We start from the raw sequence: 18,740 nt of genomic DNA on the forward strand, positions 1-18,740 counted from the left end.
AAGACAGGAACACTTGTGTCTTGCTGATCTCTCGTGGGCTGCTGTGAGTTATCAATCACTGAATGAGTTAGCATACATAAAATCATAGAAGCATACAATGCCTCACTGGGGTAAAAATCTAAATCTCTAGTTAAAATTATTAGAAATATTTATCAGTTAAACCTTTGAGAAGTGCAGATGTTTTTCCTTCTAAGACATTAGGAAATAATCTTTTACTGAGGAACTTTTAATGTTCCTAAGACATTAGGAATAATCCATTGTGGATTATCTTCATTTCTGTTTGTCCATTCAGTAAATTGAATGCAGACTGTGTGCAGACCCTGGGTAGAAGAGGATCTACCTTCAGGGTACCTATAGTTCAGCACGACTTTACAGTCTAATGTCTTCAATGACAGATAGGAAGGAATATGAACAACCATCAAAACATTCCCACACTTCCATTTCTGTATTGTTTAAAAAATTTTTAATTTATTTTCCATTTCTGTATTTTTGCTTACAATAGTTCTACACTTTGAGCACAAAACATTTCTTTCATCCTGAAGTCATATTTATAAAAGTCGTTATATTCTCTTTTATAGTTACTTCATAGATATAAACATTGTCATTTCTTTTTACGGACTTTTCTCCTTGTGGTCGTTGTCCTCCTCCTCCTCCTCCTCCTCCTGCTCCCTCCTTTTTTGAGACAGGGTCTCTTTATGTTGCTCAGGCTGGTCTTGAGCGTCTGGGTTGAAGTGACCTCTCACCTCAGCCTCCTAAGTAGCTGGGACTACAGGTGTGCACCACTGAGCCCTGTTGGACCTCTTTCTTTTGATGAACCTGACCAAAGAGAGGCACTGAAGGCTGGCAATGTAGCTCAGTGGTTAAGCACTTCCCTAGCATGTGGGAGGCCTGGATTCCAACCCCAGCACCGCAAAAACAAAAGCAGCCCTGAGCATGATGTTAGGAGCATCGGTCCTCCTGTGTTAGGATTTTCTCCCACAATGAACTGAAAAACTACTAGAACTAACCCAAGAGTTCAATAGGGTGGCAGGCTATAAATTAAATATGTAGCTATCAACCATCTTTTTTTATGTCCAGAATATATGCTAGAAAACCCCCTTTCACAATAGTAACTAAAGCAATAAAATATCTGGGTAAAGTTATCAAGATACTTGCATGATCTATACATAAAAGCTACAGAATTCTACTGAGTGGTATTAAGGAAGACTTGAAAAATGGAGTGATATACCAAGTTTCTAGATCAGAATACTTAATATGATAAAGATATAAATCCATCCAAATTAATCCATGCACTTAATATTTTCAGTAAAAATTTCAATGAGTTATGTTGCATGGAACTTGAAAACAGATCCTAGCATTCCTCCAGAAAAACAAACATGACAATAGCTATAAATTTCTGGAAATTAAGAATGACAATGGAACAAATATTTTATGTATTATATTATCATTTAAATCTTTGAGAAGTGCAGATATTTAAATGTAATTATATCTGATATTATAAAGCTTCGAAGAGCAAATAGTGTAGCGATGATATATAGATAAAGAAATCAATGGAAAATATTGGAAAGGCCAGAAAATACCCAAGAGTATCATTAGAGATAAGGTCATGTTTTGTATCAATTGTGCCCTATGGGTCATTTTAAAAATGTGTGCATGACAAATTTTTTGGAAAAAATTTATACCAGATATTGAGGCCATAAAAGCCAAGATTGAGAGACTTAATGAAATAAACATTTCTGTTTAGCCAGGCACAGGGGTGCATGCCTGTAATCCCAGGGATTTGGGAGACTGAGGCACAAAGTTCACAAGTTTGAAGCCAGCCTCAGCAATTCAGCAAGACCTTAAGTAACTTAGTGAGACCCTGTCTCAAAATAAATAAATAAATAAATAAATAAAAATTTTAAAAAGGGCTGGGGACGTAGTTCAGTAATAAAGCACCCCTGGGTTCATTCCCTGGTACCAAAAAAAAAAAAAAAAAAAAAAAAAATTTGATTAGCAAAAGATTATATAAATAAAGCAGTTTGGCCAAAATATTGTCAAAGCATTTATATCTTTATTGTACATAAAGAGCTCTTAAAAATCCACAGAAAGGATAAGGAATTTCATGAGAAAAACTATTAAAGGGCAAATTGGGAATTTTGAAAAAACACATAATAAGTAGTTATTAAATGTGAAAAAATGATCGACTTTAGTATCAATCAAAGAAAGGTAGATGTTAATGAAATATTGACATACTGGTTGTTGTTGATTTTTTTTGTTTTTTTTTTGTACCATGAGTTGAACCCAGGGATGCTTAACCACTGAGCTACATTCCCCACTGTTTTAATTTTTTTAGTTTGAGACGGGGTCTGGCTAAATTGCTTATCTTGCTAAGACTGGCCTTAAATTTGCAATCCTCCTGCCTCAGCCTCCTGAGCCACTGTGCCCGGCTGATTTTAAAAACAATCTATCACACGGTCAAAGACCAAAGAGAATGATAGTACCTAGTGGTGGTTAGGTGTGGATTTATATTGCTATTAATTTTCTAGAAAGAAATTTGTATGAGAGTAATATTTTAAAAAAAAATCCAGGACTTCCTCCTTTAGAAGAGCAAATGAACAAGAACTTTAACAAGATCATTGCTTATAATTATGAAAAAACGAAAGCAACTTAAATGTTAAAATGGGGGCTTGGCAAAATAAATTATGCTTTTTATTATATAGTGAAAAACCATGGAGTTATTAAAAAGTTCGACATAGATGCAAATTTATAATAAAGAAAGGCCTTTATCCTCTATTTGTTAATTATGAAAGCAAGCTACAAAATAACACGCGCAGCACGGTTCCCTTTCAGTGTGTGTGTTTGTGTATTTGTTTATATTTACATATTTTCATAGGAAAAAGTGAGATACCAAAATCTTAAGTAGATTCTGGTTGATTTGTATTTTTTCCCTTTGGTTCATCTGTCTTTCTACTTACTGGTATAATAAAAATGAGTTAAAGAGCAAGGACTTTTTGAAGTCAGAGAAGCCAAGCTTCTCATCTTAACCCTGTCACCTCTGGGCTGGGAATGTTCTCATCTGGCTTAATCTGTCTAAGCCTCAATTTTTTTCTTTTCATCGGGTGGGATGATCCACCTCAGAGTTAAAATGAAGATCACCTATCACTCAGCTAAGAGTAGTTTCAGAGCTACTACTGTAAAGCAGGTTTTGTATGACTTTGGTAGATTCTCTTTTAAGTTGACTCTGCGATTATTATTATTTTTCTCCCTGATGATTTAGAGGTGGAGGCTTCAAAGAAACAAGCAGAACTTGATAAGAAAGCCATGGACGAGCTTATGAGAGAAAGGGAAATACTAAATAAGGTGAGTTTGTTAAAGTAACAATGGCAAATAAATGCCCGTCTTTAGTGCTATAATATCTGCCAGCTGAATGGGGAAAGAAGACTGAGGCAAACAAAGGTAGATCAGACTAAATAATAGTGCTCAATTTCTCCCTAAGCAGCTGCTCACAGGCTACTGTTCACTGGCCCTGAATTGAAACTGCATTATCACAAAGGGACTTCGGAGAATTAGCATGTGAACCAGCAGGGGATTTCAGAGTGTTTTGTAGATTCTGTTTTCATTACTGGTGTGTTATTTGGCATCCTAAGCTGTTGATCGAAATTTCTGAATTTAATATCTGTAATCTACAACTTAGGCTAATCCAAAAATTATAAGTGCGAGGACTAATTAAATTTTAACTTTGAAGGCTTAGGTATGAAAATGGCAGGTCAGTTATAGAAAAAGTCTAACCTTCCCTCTGTCTATCTTTGCTGGATGGTTGTAGGTTTTGGTTTGGGGGCCTTGTGCCTCTGGTCTCTGAGTTCGTGGAGGCCCAAAGTCGAGGGGTAGGAGAAGTCTGAAGACCAGGAGGCTCTTATTTAAAGGCAGGGCCCCCCGTCTTTCTTCCTTCCAGAGGAATCCTTCCACTGACAGTCATATTTAGATTGACTGCTTTGAAAGATTTAGGGCAAACTTTCCTGCCCAAGGGTTTCCTGGAAGCCAAAGGCCAGGTATGGAGGGGTGGCCAGGATGGTGTCTTCTAATCACAATAAAAATGGCCTTGGTTCACTGTGGCTTGAATCATTGCTTTCCTTCAGGTTTCCCAGAACTGAACAAATGTTCACAAAACAAACTACGTTTTGGCTTAAAGTGGACTACTTAGGCAATCTCTGAAAATGGCAGGAGATTGCTTCTTTCCATGCTAAGCACTTATTAAGAAAATCATTCAAATTCTTTTCCTGCATAATCCTGGAAATTGTTCCTTTATGCTATATATTTATACATATTAACCATACTTCTGGATTTAGATTTTTAAATTAATTTGTTTTTGTTTTTGGTTACTGAGGATTGAACCCCACGGGCGCTTAACCACTGAGTACATCACCAGTCCTTTTTATTTTTTATTTTGAGACAGGGTGTTGCTAAGTTGCCTAGGATCTTGCTAAGTTGCTGAGGTTGGCCTCAAACTTGTGATCCTCCTATCTCTGCCTCCCGAGTTGCTGGGGTGACAGGCTTGCTCCACTGTGCCTGGCTTTTAAATTAATTTTTAACCCACACAACATTCAATCCATTTTTATTTTTTATATATTGGTAAAAAACGAATAGGTTGTATGTCATGATAGGACATGTAGCACAACAGCGGTTTTCCATTTGTTTGTTTGATTTGATTAATGTTGGTTCCTCCTTTAGGGAAGGGTGTATTTTCGAATTACTTTTCCTGGCCATTGTAATCTTTGCACTGGGCTCTGTAGGTATGCACTCAACCTGGTAAAAAATTCTTTCCTTACTGATTTGAAATGTCATCTTCATTGAAAGAATGAATGACATGGCTTTGACAGGCAGCGACTTGAAGATTTTGTGGTTCCTTCAGTGTTGTGTCAAAGTGGCTCTGTCTTTTACAGAATAAATGTTTGATCAAACACCTGCAAAGAAATTTGACCTTTTCTGTTTACTCTGTCATTGCCCAGCCAATGTTTTGTGGGTGGACATTTTACCTGTTTAGAGGTGAGTGGATTTTGGACCTAGCTGCAGGTCTGGGATGGCTAGAGATTTGAGAAGGAACTATAAGATGTGTTGAGTGCGGTGACGGAGGATGGGAGAGCAGTGACTGAGATCGGGGCTCTCTGATGACCTCATGGCTGTGGCATGCCCAGTGCCTGGGACTGTTTCTGTGCAAAGGAATGCTTAACCGCTGTGACAATGCCCTGCATGAGGAGGCTCTGTGCAAGAGTCCTATCAGCTCTGACCTCCATCTCAGGCACACAGTTCCCAGGAAGGAAGGAATTCTTATGCTAGACAACCACAATGTTTCACCAGCTCTGCTTCTCCAGTTCCTGCCTGCCTTATAGTAACTTTAAACAGTGGACTTCCTTGAGAGCTTCACAAAGCTCCTAACATTGCACTTTGCAACTGTGGATTGCAGCTGTGGAAAAGCTACATAGATGTCCTAGTTTCTGTAACTTTCCTAAATACAAAGAATAATGGTTGCATAGTCTTTAACCTGATAATGAGACATATCTAAATAAAGATTGCTGGTGTGACTCTTTAGATCTGCATCTCCATCAGAAAGCAGAGCTCCACCTGATCCCAGTTACCCTGATCCCAGCTTAATCTTCACAATCTGTGTCTGAATCTTTATTTTCCAATCCCCCTTCACCCCTTGCTGGACCGGAGAGTTTGGTCCAGCTGGTCACCACAAAGATGCTTAAGGATACAGTGGGGCCTTAGGAAATGATAGGGTTCTGGCCTGGAACCAATTCTTAGGAAGCAAAGGCTTCTCTCTCCACCACCAGACTTCCTGCTGAGTTTTTGCTTCATTCCTCTCAATGAAGACTGTCTCTGTTTCCCAGTCCACATGGTCATTGCCAACAGCTGCCAATTTTCTCTTCTACAGAGAAGGCCTGGGGCAGGGGGTGGAGTTCAGTGGTAGATTGTCTGCCTAACAGGCACAAGGCACTGGGTCCGATCCCCAGCACCACACACACACACACACACACACACCAGAGAGGGAGAGAGAGAGACACTAATGAAGGCTCTATTTCAAAAGTCCCTGGCAGGATGGACCCCCCCACCCATTCTTCCTTCCTTCTTTTCTTTTCTCTTCTTTTCTTTCTTTCTCTTTTCTTTCCTTCTTTCTTTTTTCTTTCCTTCCTTCCTTCCTTTCTTTCTTTCTTCTGTCTTTTCTTCCTTTCCTTCCTCCCTTCCTTTCTTCCTTCCCTCCCTTCCTCCCTCCCTCCCTTCCTCCCTCCCTCCCTTCCTCCCTTCTTCCCTTCCTCCCTCCTTCCTCCCTTCCTCCCTTCTTTCCTCTTTCCTCCCTCCCTCCCTCCCTTTCTTCCTTCCTTCCTCCCTCCTTCCTCTCTCCCTCCCTCCCTTCCTTCCTCCCTCCCTCCTTCCTCCCTTCCTCCCTCCTTCCTCCCTTCCTCCCTCCTTCCTCCCTTCCTCCCTTCCTCCCTTCCTCCCTCCTTCCTCCCTTCCTCCCTTCCTCCCTTCTTTCCTCCTTCCTCCCTCCCTCCTTCCTCCCTCCCTCCCTTCCTTTCCTTCCTTCCTTTCTTCCCTCCTTCCTCCCTCCCTCCTTCCTCCCTCCCTCCCTTCCTTTCCTTCCTTCCTTTCTTCCCTCCTTCCTCCCTTCCTCCCTTCCTCCCTTCCTCCCTTCCTCCCTCCTTCCCTCCTTCTTCCCTTCCTCCCTTCCTCCCTTCTTCCCTCCTTCCTCCCTCCCTCCCTCCCTTTCTCCCTCCCTCCCTTCCTTTCCTTCCTTCCTTTCTTCCCTCCTTCCTCCCTCCCTCCTTCCTCTCTCCCTCCCTTCCTTCCTTTTCTTCCTTCCCTCCCGCTTCCTTGGACAGGTGTTCACTGTACACATTCATGGTTTCCTGTGACCTCTGCATACTCCTGTGCCTCCTGCTTGGGTCATGTCCTCCCTCCTTCCGACTGTCTGGCGCTCCCTTTCCCGCCTTCCCCCACTGGCCCCCTTCCCAGGAGGTGCACCCTCCCGCTGAGCATGGCTGCTGGGATGCGCTGCTCTTCACTCCACGTTTCGGAGGAAACTGGGCAGCCACCCTGAGGCGAGGTTTCTATTTCAGCATCAGAGATCACGCTTAACTTAAAAAAAAAAAGAAAAAAAAAGTAGCTGCGTGGGTCCCATTCTAGACCTACCCAAATAGAAATGCTGGAGTTGGGACGTGGGCATTCATGTGTGAAAAAAAATACATCATGTTTTTATTGTGATAAAATATTAACACAACATTTATCATTAGTACATTTTAGCACATTCACAATTTTTTGCCACCCTCATCATTATCTGGTTCCAGAACATTCTCATCACTCCAAAAGAAAACCTCATGCTCTATCCTCCCACCCTTAACAACTGCTGATCTGCTTTTTGTGTCTATGAATTGGACTCTTTTGGCTAGTTCTATAACTGGAATCATGCACTCTGTGACCTTTTGTGTCTACCATCTTTCACTCAGGACAATGCTTATCAATGTTGTAGCCTGCATCAATGTTTCATTCCTTTTTATGACTGAATAATATTCCACTGTGTGGACATAACATATTTTGTTTATATTCATCAGTTGATTGACATTTGGTTTATTTCCACCCTTTTGCTTTTGTGAATTGTGCTAGTACGAGCATCATGCACAAGTTTTTGCTTTCATTTCTTTTAGGCATATACCTAGGAGTGAAATTGTTAATTCTAACCATCTGAATTATTTTTATTTTTATTTTTTAGATGTTGATGCACCTTTATTTTATTCATTTATTTATATTGGTGCTGAGGATGGAACCCAGTGCCTCACACGTGCTAGGCAAGTGCTCTATCACTGAGCTACAATTCCAGCCCCAAGCCTCAGCCCCAGCCCCAACATCTGCATTTTTCATAATCTGATTTTTCTCTTTCTTCATGGTCAAAGTCTGAGTTATATGATTGGGTTTAATTGTTTTAACCTCGCTGGATAAAGACTGGAGCTGTGATGAGGGTTAGAAGCATAGACTTTGGGCCAGCCAGCCATGGATTCCGGTCCTGGCTATGCCTCTTCCCTGTCATATGAACTTGTAGGCAAGCAGTTGAACCCTCAGTCTCTACCTCTCCCCTCAAACAGGAGCAATACAGAGCCTGCTTCTTAGGGATGCCATTTGCCTAGTGCATTTCTATAAGTATTTAAAGTGCCTTGGGCAAAATTAACACAGCAGGCTCTTTATAGTCTGCAGAGAATACGATTATTTTTATTGCTATCGAAGACAAGACATCTCATTATTTCAGGGATGAGGTAGGAGGTGACTGTAACCCTAGCTCCTCAAACATGACAGATAATGTGGCTGTTGCTCTGTTGTCCCGATTTTAGAATATGCTTAAAGCGGTCAATGCGACTCAGAAGCAGATAGACCTGGTGAAGCTCCATGAACAGACCAAGAGGAACCTGGAGGAAGAAATTCAGAGCTATAAGGAAGAGGCCCAGAAGCAGAGGAAGATCATCTTTCAACTGGAGAAGGAGCGCGACCGGTACATCAACGAAGCCAGCGATCTCACCCAGAAGGTAAGCCCCTGGCCATGCTGGGGTGGGGCGGGGCCACGTTGCTCCTCTGCCTCTCTGGTCATCACAGACTGCTGCAGGGAATTTCGGCTCAGCTTGCTGCTTGTGGCTTGCACACAGATGGAAGAGGAGCGTTGTGGATAGAATAAAAGCCATCCCAGAGCCGTGCTGGGCCAAATTTTGAAATGGACAGTGCTTGTGCTTGGTATGGACAGTACTTGTGCTTGGTGTTCTCCACCTTGGCTTTCCATCCCCTCCTCTGCCCCACAGGCTTCTGCCTCTTTTCCGTTGTCCTACTATGCAGCAGCCTGGAGTTGGCCCCCCAGGGCTGCCGTGTCACCATCTCTCAACCCTCTGTTCTCACTCCCCGTCTGTCCCTGGAACTCTTGCCTCCTCTGAGGAGAGAGGCACCTAATTAAATGACCTCAGCAGTAGACCCGAGTGATGACTGCTTTGGGCACGTGGTCACATTTTCAAAGACCATGTTTCTTTTAATAACATTTGTGAATCCAAAATCCCACCAGTGGTAGAGATCCACATGTGGCCGCTGAGTTCTAGATCTCTCTTTCTTGTAAACTACAAAGGGAGAAGTCTCAAGGACATATGGATGACAAGGGCTTAAGGATGTGGGCTTTACTTTAACCAGCGGTCCTAGCACAAGGTGGGCATTGTGCCTGAGCAGTTCAACTAGTCCTCTCTAAACTCCCAGGTGGCCCAGGCAGAGGAACAGAGGTGGGGCTGCGGGACAGGAAGAGCCCGGGTCATAGCTGTGAGGCTGAGGAGAGACTGTGGGAAGAGCCTCGTGCGAGCAGTTTTTCCCTCTTGCACAACGTCTGCTCCACACTGTCAGCCTCTCTTCTCGCCAGTGAAATCCACAGCACATTCCACCAAAGCTCTTGCATGTTTAAGCTTCATTTTGTCTTTTGGAGTGAAATCTCAAAGAAGATGACAGGGGCTGGTCAGCAGCTGAAGGACAGACATGAGGAGCGCAGGGAACAAGCTTCAGGGATAGGAAATCGGCGTCTTCCCATCAGGCTGGACGAGCGCCGGGCAGACGTTTACAGAAGCGTCTTGAGGGGCGCTGGCAGCTGTGCTCTGTCCAGCCCAGGCAGGACTGGACCGAGATTCCCAAGAGACTCCCACCGCGCTGATTGGGAGCCATTAGTGGACAGCGTATTTGCTTCTTACTTAAGCATCTGACAAGCCCTATTGATCGGTTCACTGGCTCCTGGAGGGCTGTGGTCAGCTCATCCTGTTCCAGAGCGTGGACCAGGACATCAGCTTCTGGAGTTATCAGCTCACACTGCAAAGAGTAGCTCCAGAGGCTCAGCAGCCACAGCAACAAGGTCTATTTTCTCGTTCATGTGAGGGTCCTGTGAGGGTCAGCTGTGGCCCTGCTTCATGTCCCCTTCACTGCAGGTTTCCTCTGCCACTCTTCAAAGCTCCGTCACCCTTTGGCTCCCTGGGGCTGTGCTTCCTGACATTTTTCATATCACGACGCATGAAGAAAATTCCACGTCTGTGGTTCATGGGAACAGGGGTTGAGGTTGTTCAGAAACAGAGGGACGAGACCAGGGATGCCAACGGCCTAGTCCCACCTGGCCATCCTGTGGGTGGAGCGAGCTGGCATTTAGGCACACACCTGTAGCCCATACCCAGCACAGCAGTTAGGGTACTCCAACCTGGGGACAGAGTTCCAAGCTCTCCCTGAAAGTCCTTTCTCTCCTTCTGTGCAAACTCCCATTCATTCCTCAAGACCTAGTTCAAATGCTCAGGCAAGCCTCCTTTGACTCTCTAGGGACAGCTAGTGACTGCCGACTTAATGCATTTGCCGATGTCTCTGGATTAGCACCTACCAACCTTCAAAGTAGTTATTTATCTGCGTTTTTGTTTTCTCTGCTTTATGGTGGGCTCTTGAGAGCAAGAACTTTATCTCCTTCATTTCTTTATTTCTAACATCTTGGCACATAGTAGGCACTAAACAAGTGTTTATTAAACCAATGGGTAGACAGTGAGTGGTAAAGAATGCTGCTGCTGCTCTGAATGTAGGATTGCATACTTTCCCCCCTTGTTTCCATGTAAAGGAGAGATCCTGGTATCAAGTTTTAACTGCTTTTCTCAATTTCTGGTGTTGACGTGGGTACCAGACTGATTTATGCACGTTCTTAAAATACTGCTAATCCATTACAATTTTTCTAGCGTTCCCTTAACCCCTGACAGCATATATTATTTGCTACAGCAACTGATGTCATCTCTGAACTTTTTAGGAAGGACATGCATATCTTTTTGCCTGCTCTCCATCTTTCTTTCTTTACTGTCCAACAAACCCACACACACACCCACACCCACACACACACACCCCTCCATTCCTGCAAACAAAAAGTTCTCTTTCATACTTTCTTATTATTTTTTTATTTTTATGGATTGCATTTTGATTCATTGTACACAAACGGGATACTACTTTTCATTTCTATGGTTGGGCACGATGTAGAATCATACCATTCGTGTAATCATACATGGACATAGGGTAATGGTGTCTGTTTCATTCCACCATCTTTCATACCCCCAGCCCCATTATATATCATCATCCATTTATCAGGGAAAACATTAGGCCTTTGATTTTTTTGGAATTGGCTTATTTCACTTAGTATGATATTCTCCAATTCATCCATTTATCTGCAAATGCCAGAATATTATTCTTCTATAAAAAATAATATTCCATTGTGTATATATACCACAGTTTCTTTATTCATTCATCTGTTGAAGGGCATCTATTTGTAGGACATTGAGGAATAATGAGACTGATATTTTCTTTTACTTCTAAAATGAGTATACATTGTTCCAAGTTTATCCTTTTGACCTCAAAATTTCTGTGATCCAAACCAAACCTAAGAAAAAAAAATGCAAAGTATTTTTTTATAAAACAATATTCTTCCAAGTGTCATTCATAGTAATGAAAAATAGGAATCAGCCCAAATATTTTTTTAAAAAGTTAAGTTGTGCTACATTTGTATTTGATACAATATTAAGTTGCTTAACATCATTGTTTGAAAATGTTTTTAAGTGGAGAACTTGTTCATAACATGAATATGAGAAAGACAGTGTGCATTTAACTATATATAATTTGCCCCCAATTTTGTGTGGATGCCTACAAAAAAGATTGGAGGCAAACCTGTCACGGAGGTGATTGTGGGGGTTAAATGAAGGAACATTTGCAAAGTCCTTAGAAAAATATTCAGCACATGGTGTTAGGTAAACGATAAATCAGTTTGTTTGATAAATAATCCAGAATTATTCCTCAAAGTGGAATCCGAATGTAGCTGTTTCCACTCCTTATTAAATGTCAATAAGGTGCAGATGTAAATGAAATGTTTTAACAGCATCAAACACTAGGCCCACATAAAGGCCGGTGTTAAAATGTAAGAGAATGGGTGATCGCGTGAAAGCTGACAGAGGTGCATTGAGAACAGCCGAGGGCTCCGCTCGTGGCCCCTTGCATTTGCTTCATGGAAGAGGCGACCTGAGAAGAGGTGGAGAGCTGCTCCAGAGCTTTTCCCACCATCCATCTCTTCCCCAGCTCGGGGTCTGCACTACCAGGCATGGGTCAGGAGTCACTCCATGTGTGAGTCAGGGCTCTTCAGGGAAAGGGAACAGGTAGGAGGATGGGTTCATGTGACCACGGGGACTGAGAAGTCCCCCACTGTGCCATCTGCAGGCTGGAGGCCCGGGGAAGCTGCTGGTGGAGCTCAGTCTGAACCTGAAGGCCTGAGAACTGGGGAGCCCATGACGAACCCCAGTATGAGGGCAAGCCAAGTTAGAGGAGGTGTCCTCGCTCAAGCAGGTCCGTGGGGAGAGTTCCTCGTTCATCTCCCTTCTGATCTGTTCAGCCCGTCAGTGGACTGGACGATGCGCGCCCACATGGAGGAGGGTAAGCTGCTTCACTGAGTCCACTGGGAATCTCCTCTGGAATCCCTCCCCTTTCAGAGGCACCCAGAAATGACGTTTAATCTGGGCACCTTGTGGCTAGTCAAGTTGACGCCCGAAATTGCCATCACACCCCGCCTTCCTGCTACTCAGCTGTTTTTACCCAACTGGATAGGACCATAGCCGGCCCAGAGGTCACATGGACAGGAATTGTGGGAGCCGATGTGGCTGAGCGTGTTTTGAGGAGCTCGGCTTCCCAATGTGGCAGGGTCGTTAGAATCTGCCTTGGATGTTAGGGCGCGTTAGGAATTACAGTTCTCCATTTGCTGCAGCAGCTCAGAGTCAAAGGGAATTGGAATGGGGTTCCTGTGATATCTCTAAATAAAGAATGCTAGAAAGTGGGAGGTGGACCAGGATTTTGCTGTTTCCAGTGGTGGATTTGAGAGTGGATTTTACCAGAGTTGGACCAAGTTAAATCCGCCCCAGGTGGTATTGCTCTTAGATTGCAACAAATCCCAGCTTGTTCAAGGAGGAATAAAAAACAGCTAAATGGAGCCTATGGGAAATACGCCTTAGGGCCAGAGAGAGAGATCAGTTTCTGATCGCCCCAGGCTAAAGCCCCAACTCAGAAAACTCATCTATGGTGGGACCTTCAAGTTGAACCCTCTGAAAGAGCCATTTTTGTAAATAAAACTCAACTGACAATCAGTTCATAAGGTTCAACCTAACAGAAGAAAATGCAGAGAAAAGATTTGGTCTCCTTCAAAGAACGTAAATACATAAAACCTGCTCTCAAGGGTTCTCTCAGGGGAAGAGCAACGTTCTTTTGGTGAAATGCCTTGATCCTTACTTTGGCATGAACGGCATGGCCCCATCAACCACAGAAAGACAAAGTCAGGTAAGAAAAGTCCTCCAAGTGAGGAGGGGAGGCTGGGGTGCTGAGCAGGAAGTGGGAGGAGATGGGAAGGGCTGCCAGAGGACAGGGGCAGGAAACGCCAGCATCAGGCAGTGGCTGGGCTCTTCTGGAAGGATGACCAGTGGGGGTTTCCAGGAGCAGGAAGGCTGGAGGATGGCTGAGAACTGGGAGGGCCCATATCTGATGTGGAGTTGCCCCCTGTGCCACGTCCCTCAAGCCGTCAGTGACAGTGCGACCCCACAGTTGCGATGGCACTTTGTAGGGCAGGCAGGGGGTGGTGCTTTCAAGGTCTTAGAAATAAGCAAGGAAAGCAAACGTTGAGTGAAGAAGTATTGTCCACTTGATAGATATCTTCACAATGAAACAAAGCTCCTGTTTCTTTGATGCTCATTTGAATTCTCTGCAGTATCTTTAATTGGGTAGCACTCTGGAGAAGGCAGCAAGGGAACATAAGCAACTTGTAACTAACTTTTGTGTCATAATAATTACTATTACTTCCCTGCAGAGCAGGATTTGAGTCTTAGAAAAATCAAATCAATTAGTTCAGCACTAGTGTTTCTTAGTATGGTGTAATGTAACCTAGCACGATTATCTGTTGACATTGACTAAGTGGCTTAATTACTACATGCTGGATACTTACGTGATGACACAAATGTATATTCTCTCTCTTAAATCAAAACAGTGAGAAGCTTCTCTAAATTTAAAATAGAGGATAAAATAAGGAAGCAAGGACAATGGGGGACATACAAAATTTCACATGTGTGAACACACAGGGCAGAGAGTGAGTTTTCCCATTTCACGGTGAAGGTAAATGCATCGTCAGCATTCATACCATTGACATCAAGTCAGAAAAACTTCTGCAAGAAGTTCACTGTGCTGATATTTCATCAAATTTAAGTTAAAGTGTTCCAAATTCAATGACCTACTTCCTTATCCAGCCTCAGTCTCTGTGATGTGTTGGCTGTGTTATGGTCTTCCAGCGATGTGACTAATTTTTTTTTTTATTTCACTCTTATTTCTATCGGCAGGTTGTTTCAACAAAAATAATACATAAATAAATAAAAGGTAGGAGTAGGTTATAAGCTGGGACTTACCTCCATTCTGCACTGTAAGCATTTTCTGGATTCTTTGAAGTGAGTCTATAAATGCTAGGAGATCTCTGGCTGTAATGAAACTTTCTATATTGGAGTATGATTTATCTCATGAGCTGGTTTGAAGTATCTGAAAGCGTCATCAATTAATTAAGCTCCAGCCCCATCACTGGAAATCCCACATTCTCCGATGCACCACTTTTAACAGGGGACGGTTTGTTGACAAGAGGTTTGACCCCTATTTAACACCCCACACGCTTTATAAACTTTCAGGATTTGAACTTCTGGGTGCCATTGGCTTGAATGAGTTCTATCAAAATAAATTGAGTCCGGACACTTAGAAATAAATGGCCTTGTAAATTGCCTTTCCCCTTAGTTTCAATACTTGTTATTTTTTCACTGCCACTTAAACTCCCTTGATCTCCTTGGTATCATGATGGGTTCCTGTTACCCTCAGCTTCAGGAATTCGGAAGCAAGTGTGCGATTTTGTGCACTGTTGTGTGCAGGAAGGACGGCCTATGCTGGCTGGATGCTGGAAAAAGAAATGTCCTTGCCTACATCTTTTCTCGGGAGCATTATTCTGTCTGTGCAAAGGATTATTCCTGTTATAGCATCTTTCGAAGTGATTGAACAAGCAATTTTTTCTTTTCTCTGATGTGCTGTTTGATATGCTGAATGCTGATGACACTGTTCAAAGTATTTTCAATCTATTCGTTTCACTGACCCCAAAGAAGGCAATGTCTTTTCCATAAAAAGTCCAAGTTTTTTCAGGCTAAGATAGTGCTTTTTCTGAAAAAAAAAAAAAAAAAAAAAAAAAAAAAGGAAAAAAAAATCAAACTACTGATTCAGTGTTGGGCATCTAATTTAGGTTTTATATTTATTTCTAACATAATTATCAGTGTTGATACATTGAAAGACTGCCTGCCACTCACTTTTAAGGATTATAAAGATGTAGACTAAAGAAATGATGGAAGGAAGGGCTGGGGAGATAGCTCAGTTGGTAGTGCTTGCCTTGAATGCACAAGGCCCTGGGTTCAGTCCCCAGCACTGCCAAAAAAAAAAAAAAGAAATGATGGAAGGAGGAACAAGATGTTTTAAAATTTTGGTTCCATCCATGTCTTTGTCCCAGACCTCCTTGTCTTTGATTTTGTTGTCTTGCTCTTTCCAGACCCTCACCAGTCATCCAAGCCATTCACCATTGAGTCTATATGTGTTCTTCCCTCAGACCATTTTCTTTCCACACCAATTGGATGATAATAATTAATAACAATAGTAATAATAATAATAATAAAACAGCAAAAGCTATAAACTACCTTATATAACTCTAATTGCAAAAATTTTTAAAACTGGTTGAAATTGATGATTCTCTTGAAAATATCTACATCAAGGTCAAAGAGAAGTAGAAAACTTAAAAAAATCAATACCTGCCGGTCCTGGTGGTGCATGCCTGTAATCCAAGCAGCTGGGGAGGCTGAGGAAGGAGGATTGTGAGTTCAAAGCCAGCCTCAGCAAGTTAGCAGGACCCTGTCTCAAAATAAAAAATAAAAGAGGGCTGGGTATGTGGCTCAGGGATTAAGAGTCCCTGAGTTCAATCCTTGGTACCAAAAAAAAAAAAAAAAAAAAAAAAATCAAATCAATATCTGTGGAAGCCATTGAAAAAGTCAAGGGAGAATCAGCTTCAACACTGACTGTGGGCCTAATTTAGAATTAAGTTCCTTCAAACTTGTATGAATCGGATAATTCTCATGTCATATGAGTTATAGTAGTAATAGTAATATATAAGACTATATAACTTATAGTTATATAATTTGTGTGTGTGCGTGTGTGTGTGTGTGTGTGTGTGAATTTAAGAAAACTGCTGCTCATATACTTTGTGTTATTTGGGGGCACGCTGACAGGCATTGCTTTATTGATGTAACTCATTGCTTGGGATGATTGAGGGCTAAGAATGAAGAGGTACTTTTCACAAATGATGGAATCTTTAATATTAACTGCTTGGATAGATGCATAGGTCCACCCTCAGAAACTACCCATTAACTTTCTAGTCTTTGGTTCTCCCCAAACACTGAGTGCATAACTGAATTAACCCTTCTGTGCCCGGCCTGCTCATTGGAGGCAAGCTTGAGGGTAGGAGGTGTGTCCTGTTCTTCTTGTAACAGTTGTACTTTTACAGTGACTGCCACAGACAGGTCCTCAGTACATGTTCATTGAGTAAGTGAATAAATGAATGAGTGTGTGCATGTGTGAACAGAAAGATGCTTCATTCACTTTATGAAACTCACACAAACCTTGACATTAAAATAAAACTAAAAAGAAAGTTATAGGCCCATATCACTTGGGAATATGTAAGCAGAATCCTAAATGAAATCGTATCAGACCAAATTCAATAGACATTAAAAGAATCATCCAGTATGACCAAAGAGGGTTTATTCTGAAACTGCAAGGGTAGTTTTCTATTAAGAAAACTCTTGCTGGCGGTGTGGAAATGTAAAGTGTTACTGCCATTTTGGAAAGCAATCTAGCAATGTCTATTAAAGTTACAAATATATATGTGTTTGGGGCCAGCTATTTCACTCCTGGGAATCCATCGCACAGAAGTAGAAGCACAGGTGCATAAGAACACATGTACAAAATGCTTCCTGTGACATGGTTCAGAGTGGCAAAAAAGTGGAAAAAAATTAATACTCAAGGTGAGACGTAGCTAGGAGAGTGTGTCACACCCTCACTGTGGGACCTTATGCACCCTTCGAAGAGAATGAACTGGAGCTATTCCAGATGATTTCTACAAGGCATTATTGCATCTAAGAAGCAGAGGGCAAATGAATATGTATCGTAAGATCTCATTTGCCTAAAAATAAAAGAACAAAACCTCAAAATTAAAGTAGAAGACAAAGAAAAACAAATTCTCACAGCTGTACACCTCCTGTTGACTAACTGTGAATGGTACTTCTTTTAGCTTCAGTTTCTGTCTTTGCAAAATTGGGGTGACAATGCATATCTTATAGGAATTTTTGTGATGATTAAATAAGCTAATACCTATAAAATGCCATGTTCAGAAAAAGCACCTGATGTATATGAGCTTTTATTATTATGCTTGTAGGCCTGAATAAAATATGCAAAACTCAAAGAAAAATATGGAAGGCACATATTAGATTGTTAACCAAATTATACTACATGGAGGTGAGTGGTTATGGGGGTTAAAGGAAGGAGGAAGAGCCCAGTAAAGAAAAGAAAAGAAATGTACCTTTTACATTAATAAATTTATTTTAAATTATGCAGTGTGGCATTATGTATAAAGAAATTGAATTTTTAAAGGGAAAAGCATATTGGTAAGTATATCAAATTGATTGCTCCAATAATAAGATAATATACATTGAAAGACATTTACTAAAATTGAATCCCATCCTTCCTTAAATATCTATAAGAAAACGTCAGAAGGTGCTTCTATAAAGATATAAAGGGCAGATATTTTAAACGACAGACTTCTGTGGTCGGTCCTTTCCACCTTTAGTTTCTAGGCAAAATGTCACTTCCTCTAAGGAACCTTTCAGGACTATTACTTCAAGTATGTCCCCATTCTTCCATTCTCTGTCACATTGCTGTATTTCCTCTAATAATAACCACGAGTTAAGAGAAGGCCACTAAAATGACATGAAATCTCCTTAAGAGTTTTCTCCTTATATCTTTTAGCTGTTGAACATTAGGCACACAGTAGTTTCATTGATTTAATGTTTTCTTCACTAACATTTTCCTTGTTAAGGGATTTTTTTGGGGGGAGGGATACTAGGGATTGAACCCAGGGGTGCTCTACTACTGAGCTGTACCCCAGGGCTTTTAGTTTTGTTTTGAAACAGGGTCTTGCTAAGTTGCTGAGGTTGGCCTAGAACTGATGATCCTCCTGCCTCAGCCTCCTGGGTTATAGGCCTGTGCCACCGCGCCGAACTTTCTTAAAAAATTTTTAAATAAGTCTGTCCTTAAAAAAAAAAAAAAATTCTGTGGCCCAGCAACTGAGAGTCAGGACTGCATAACTTCTGCTCTATGAGCTGATGTTGAGAGGAACTGACTGAAGCTGGAATTTCAGGCACTGATTTTTCATACTTGCCAGAAGGAGGTGGTCCTGCGGGCTTCCCATTTCCCTGAAAGTGTTGTGCACACAATAGATCGCATTTTTATGAAGTCCTTTGAGTTCCCTTGCTGGAATGGCCTTGACATTGGCAGGGCACAGTTTCAATTGCTGTCAAGGGCCAAAGGCCACTTTT

General features: G+C 41.9%; 1 protein-coding gene across 1 annotated transcript in view; it reads left to right on the forward strand.

Annotated features, from left to right (window-relative positions):
- The window catches only part of Cfap58 (cilia and flagella associated protein 58), a 91,802-nt gene that overhangs the window by 15,357 nt on the left and 57,705 nt on the right, over positions 1 to 18,740 (forward strand). The window contains exons 8-9 of the mRNA XM_047552076.1: positions 3,260 to 3,342; positions 8,361 to 8,552. Coding sequence (XP_047408032.1) covers positions 3,260 to 3,342; positions 8,361 to 8,552 — 275 coding nt within the window. The remainder of the gene's footprint in view (positions 1 to 3,259; positions 3,343 to 8,360; positions 8,553 to 18,740) is intronic.

This window comes from Sciurus carolinensis, chromosome 5 (assembly GCF_902686445.1).
Source record: "Sciurus carolinensis chromosome 5, mSciCar1.2, whole genome shotgun sequence".
Lineage (NCBI taxonomy): Eukaryota > Metazoa > Chordata > Mammalia > Rodentia > Sciuridae > Sciurus > Sciurus carolinensis.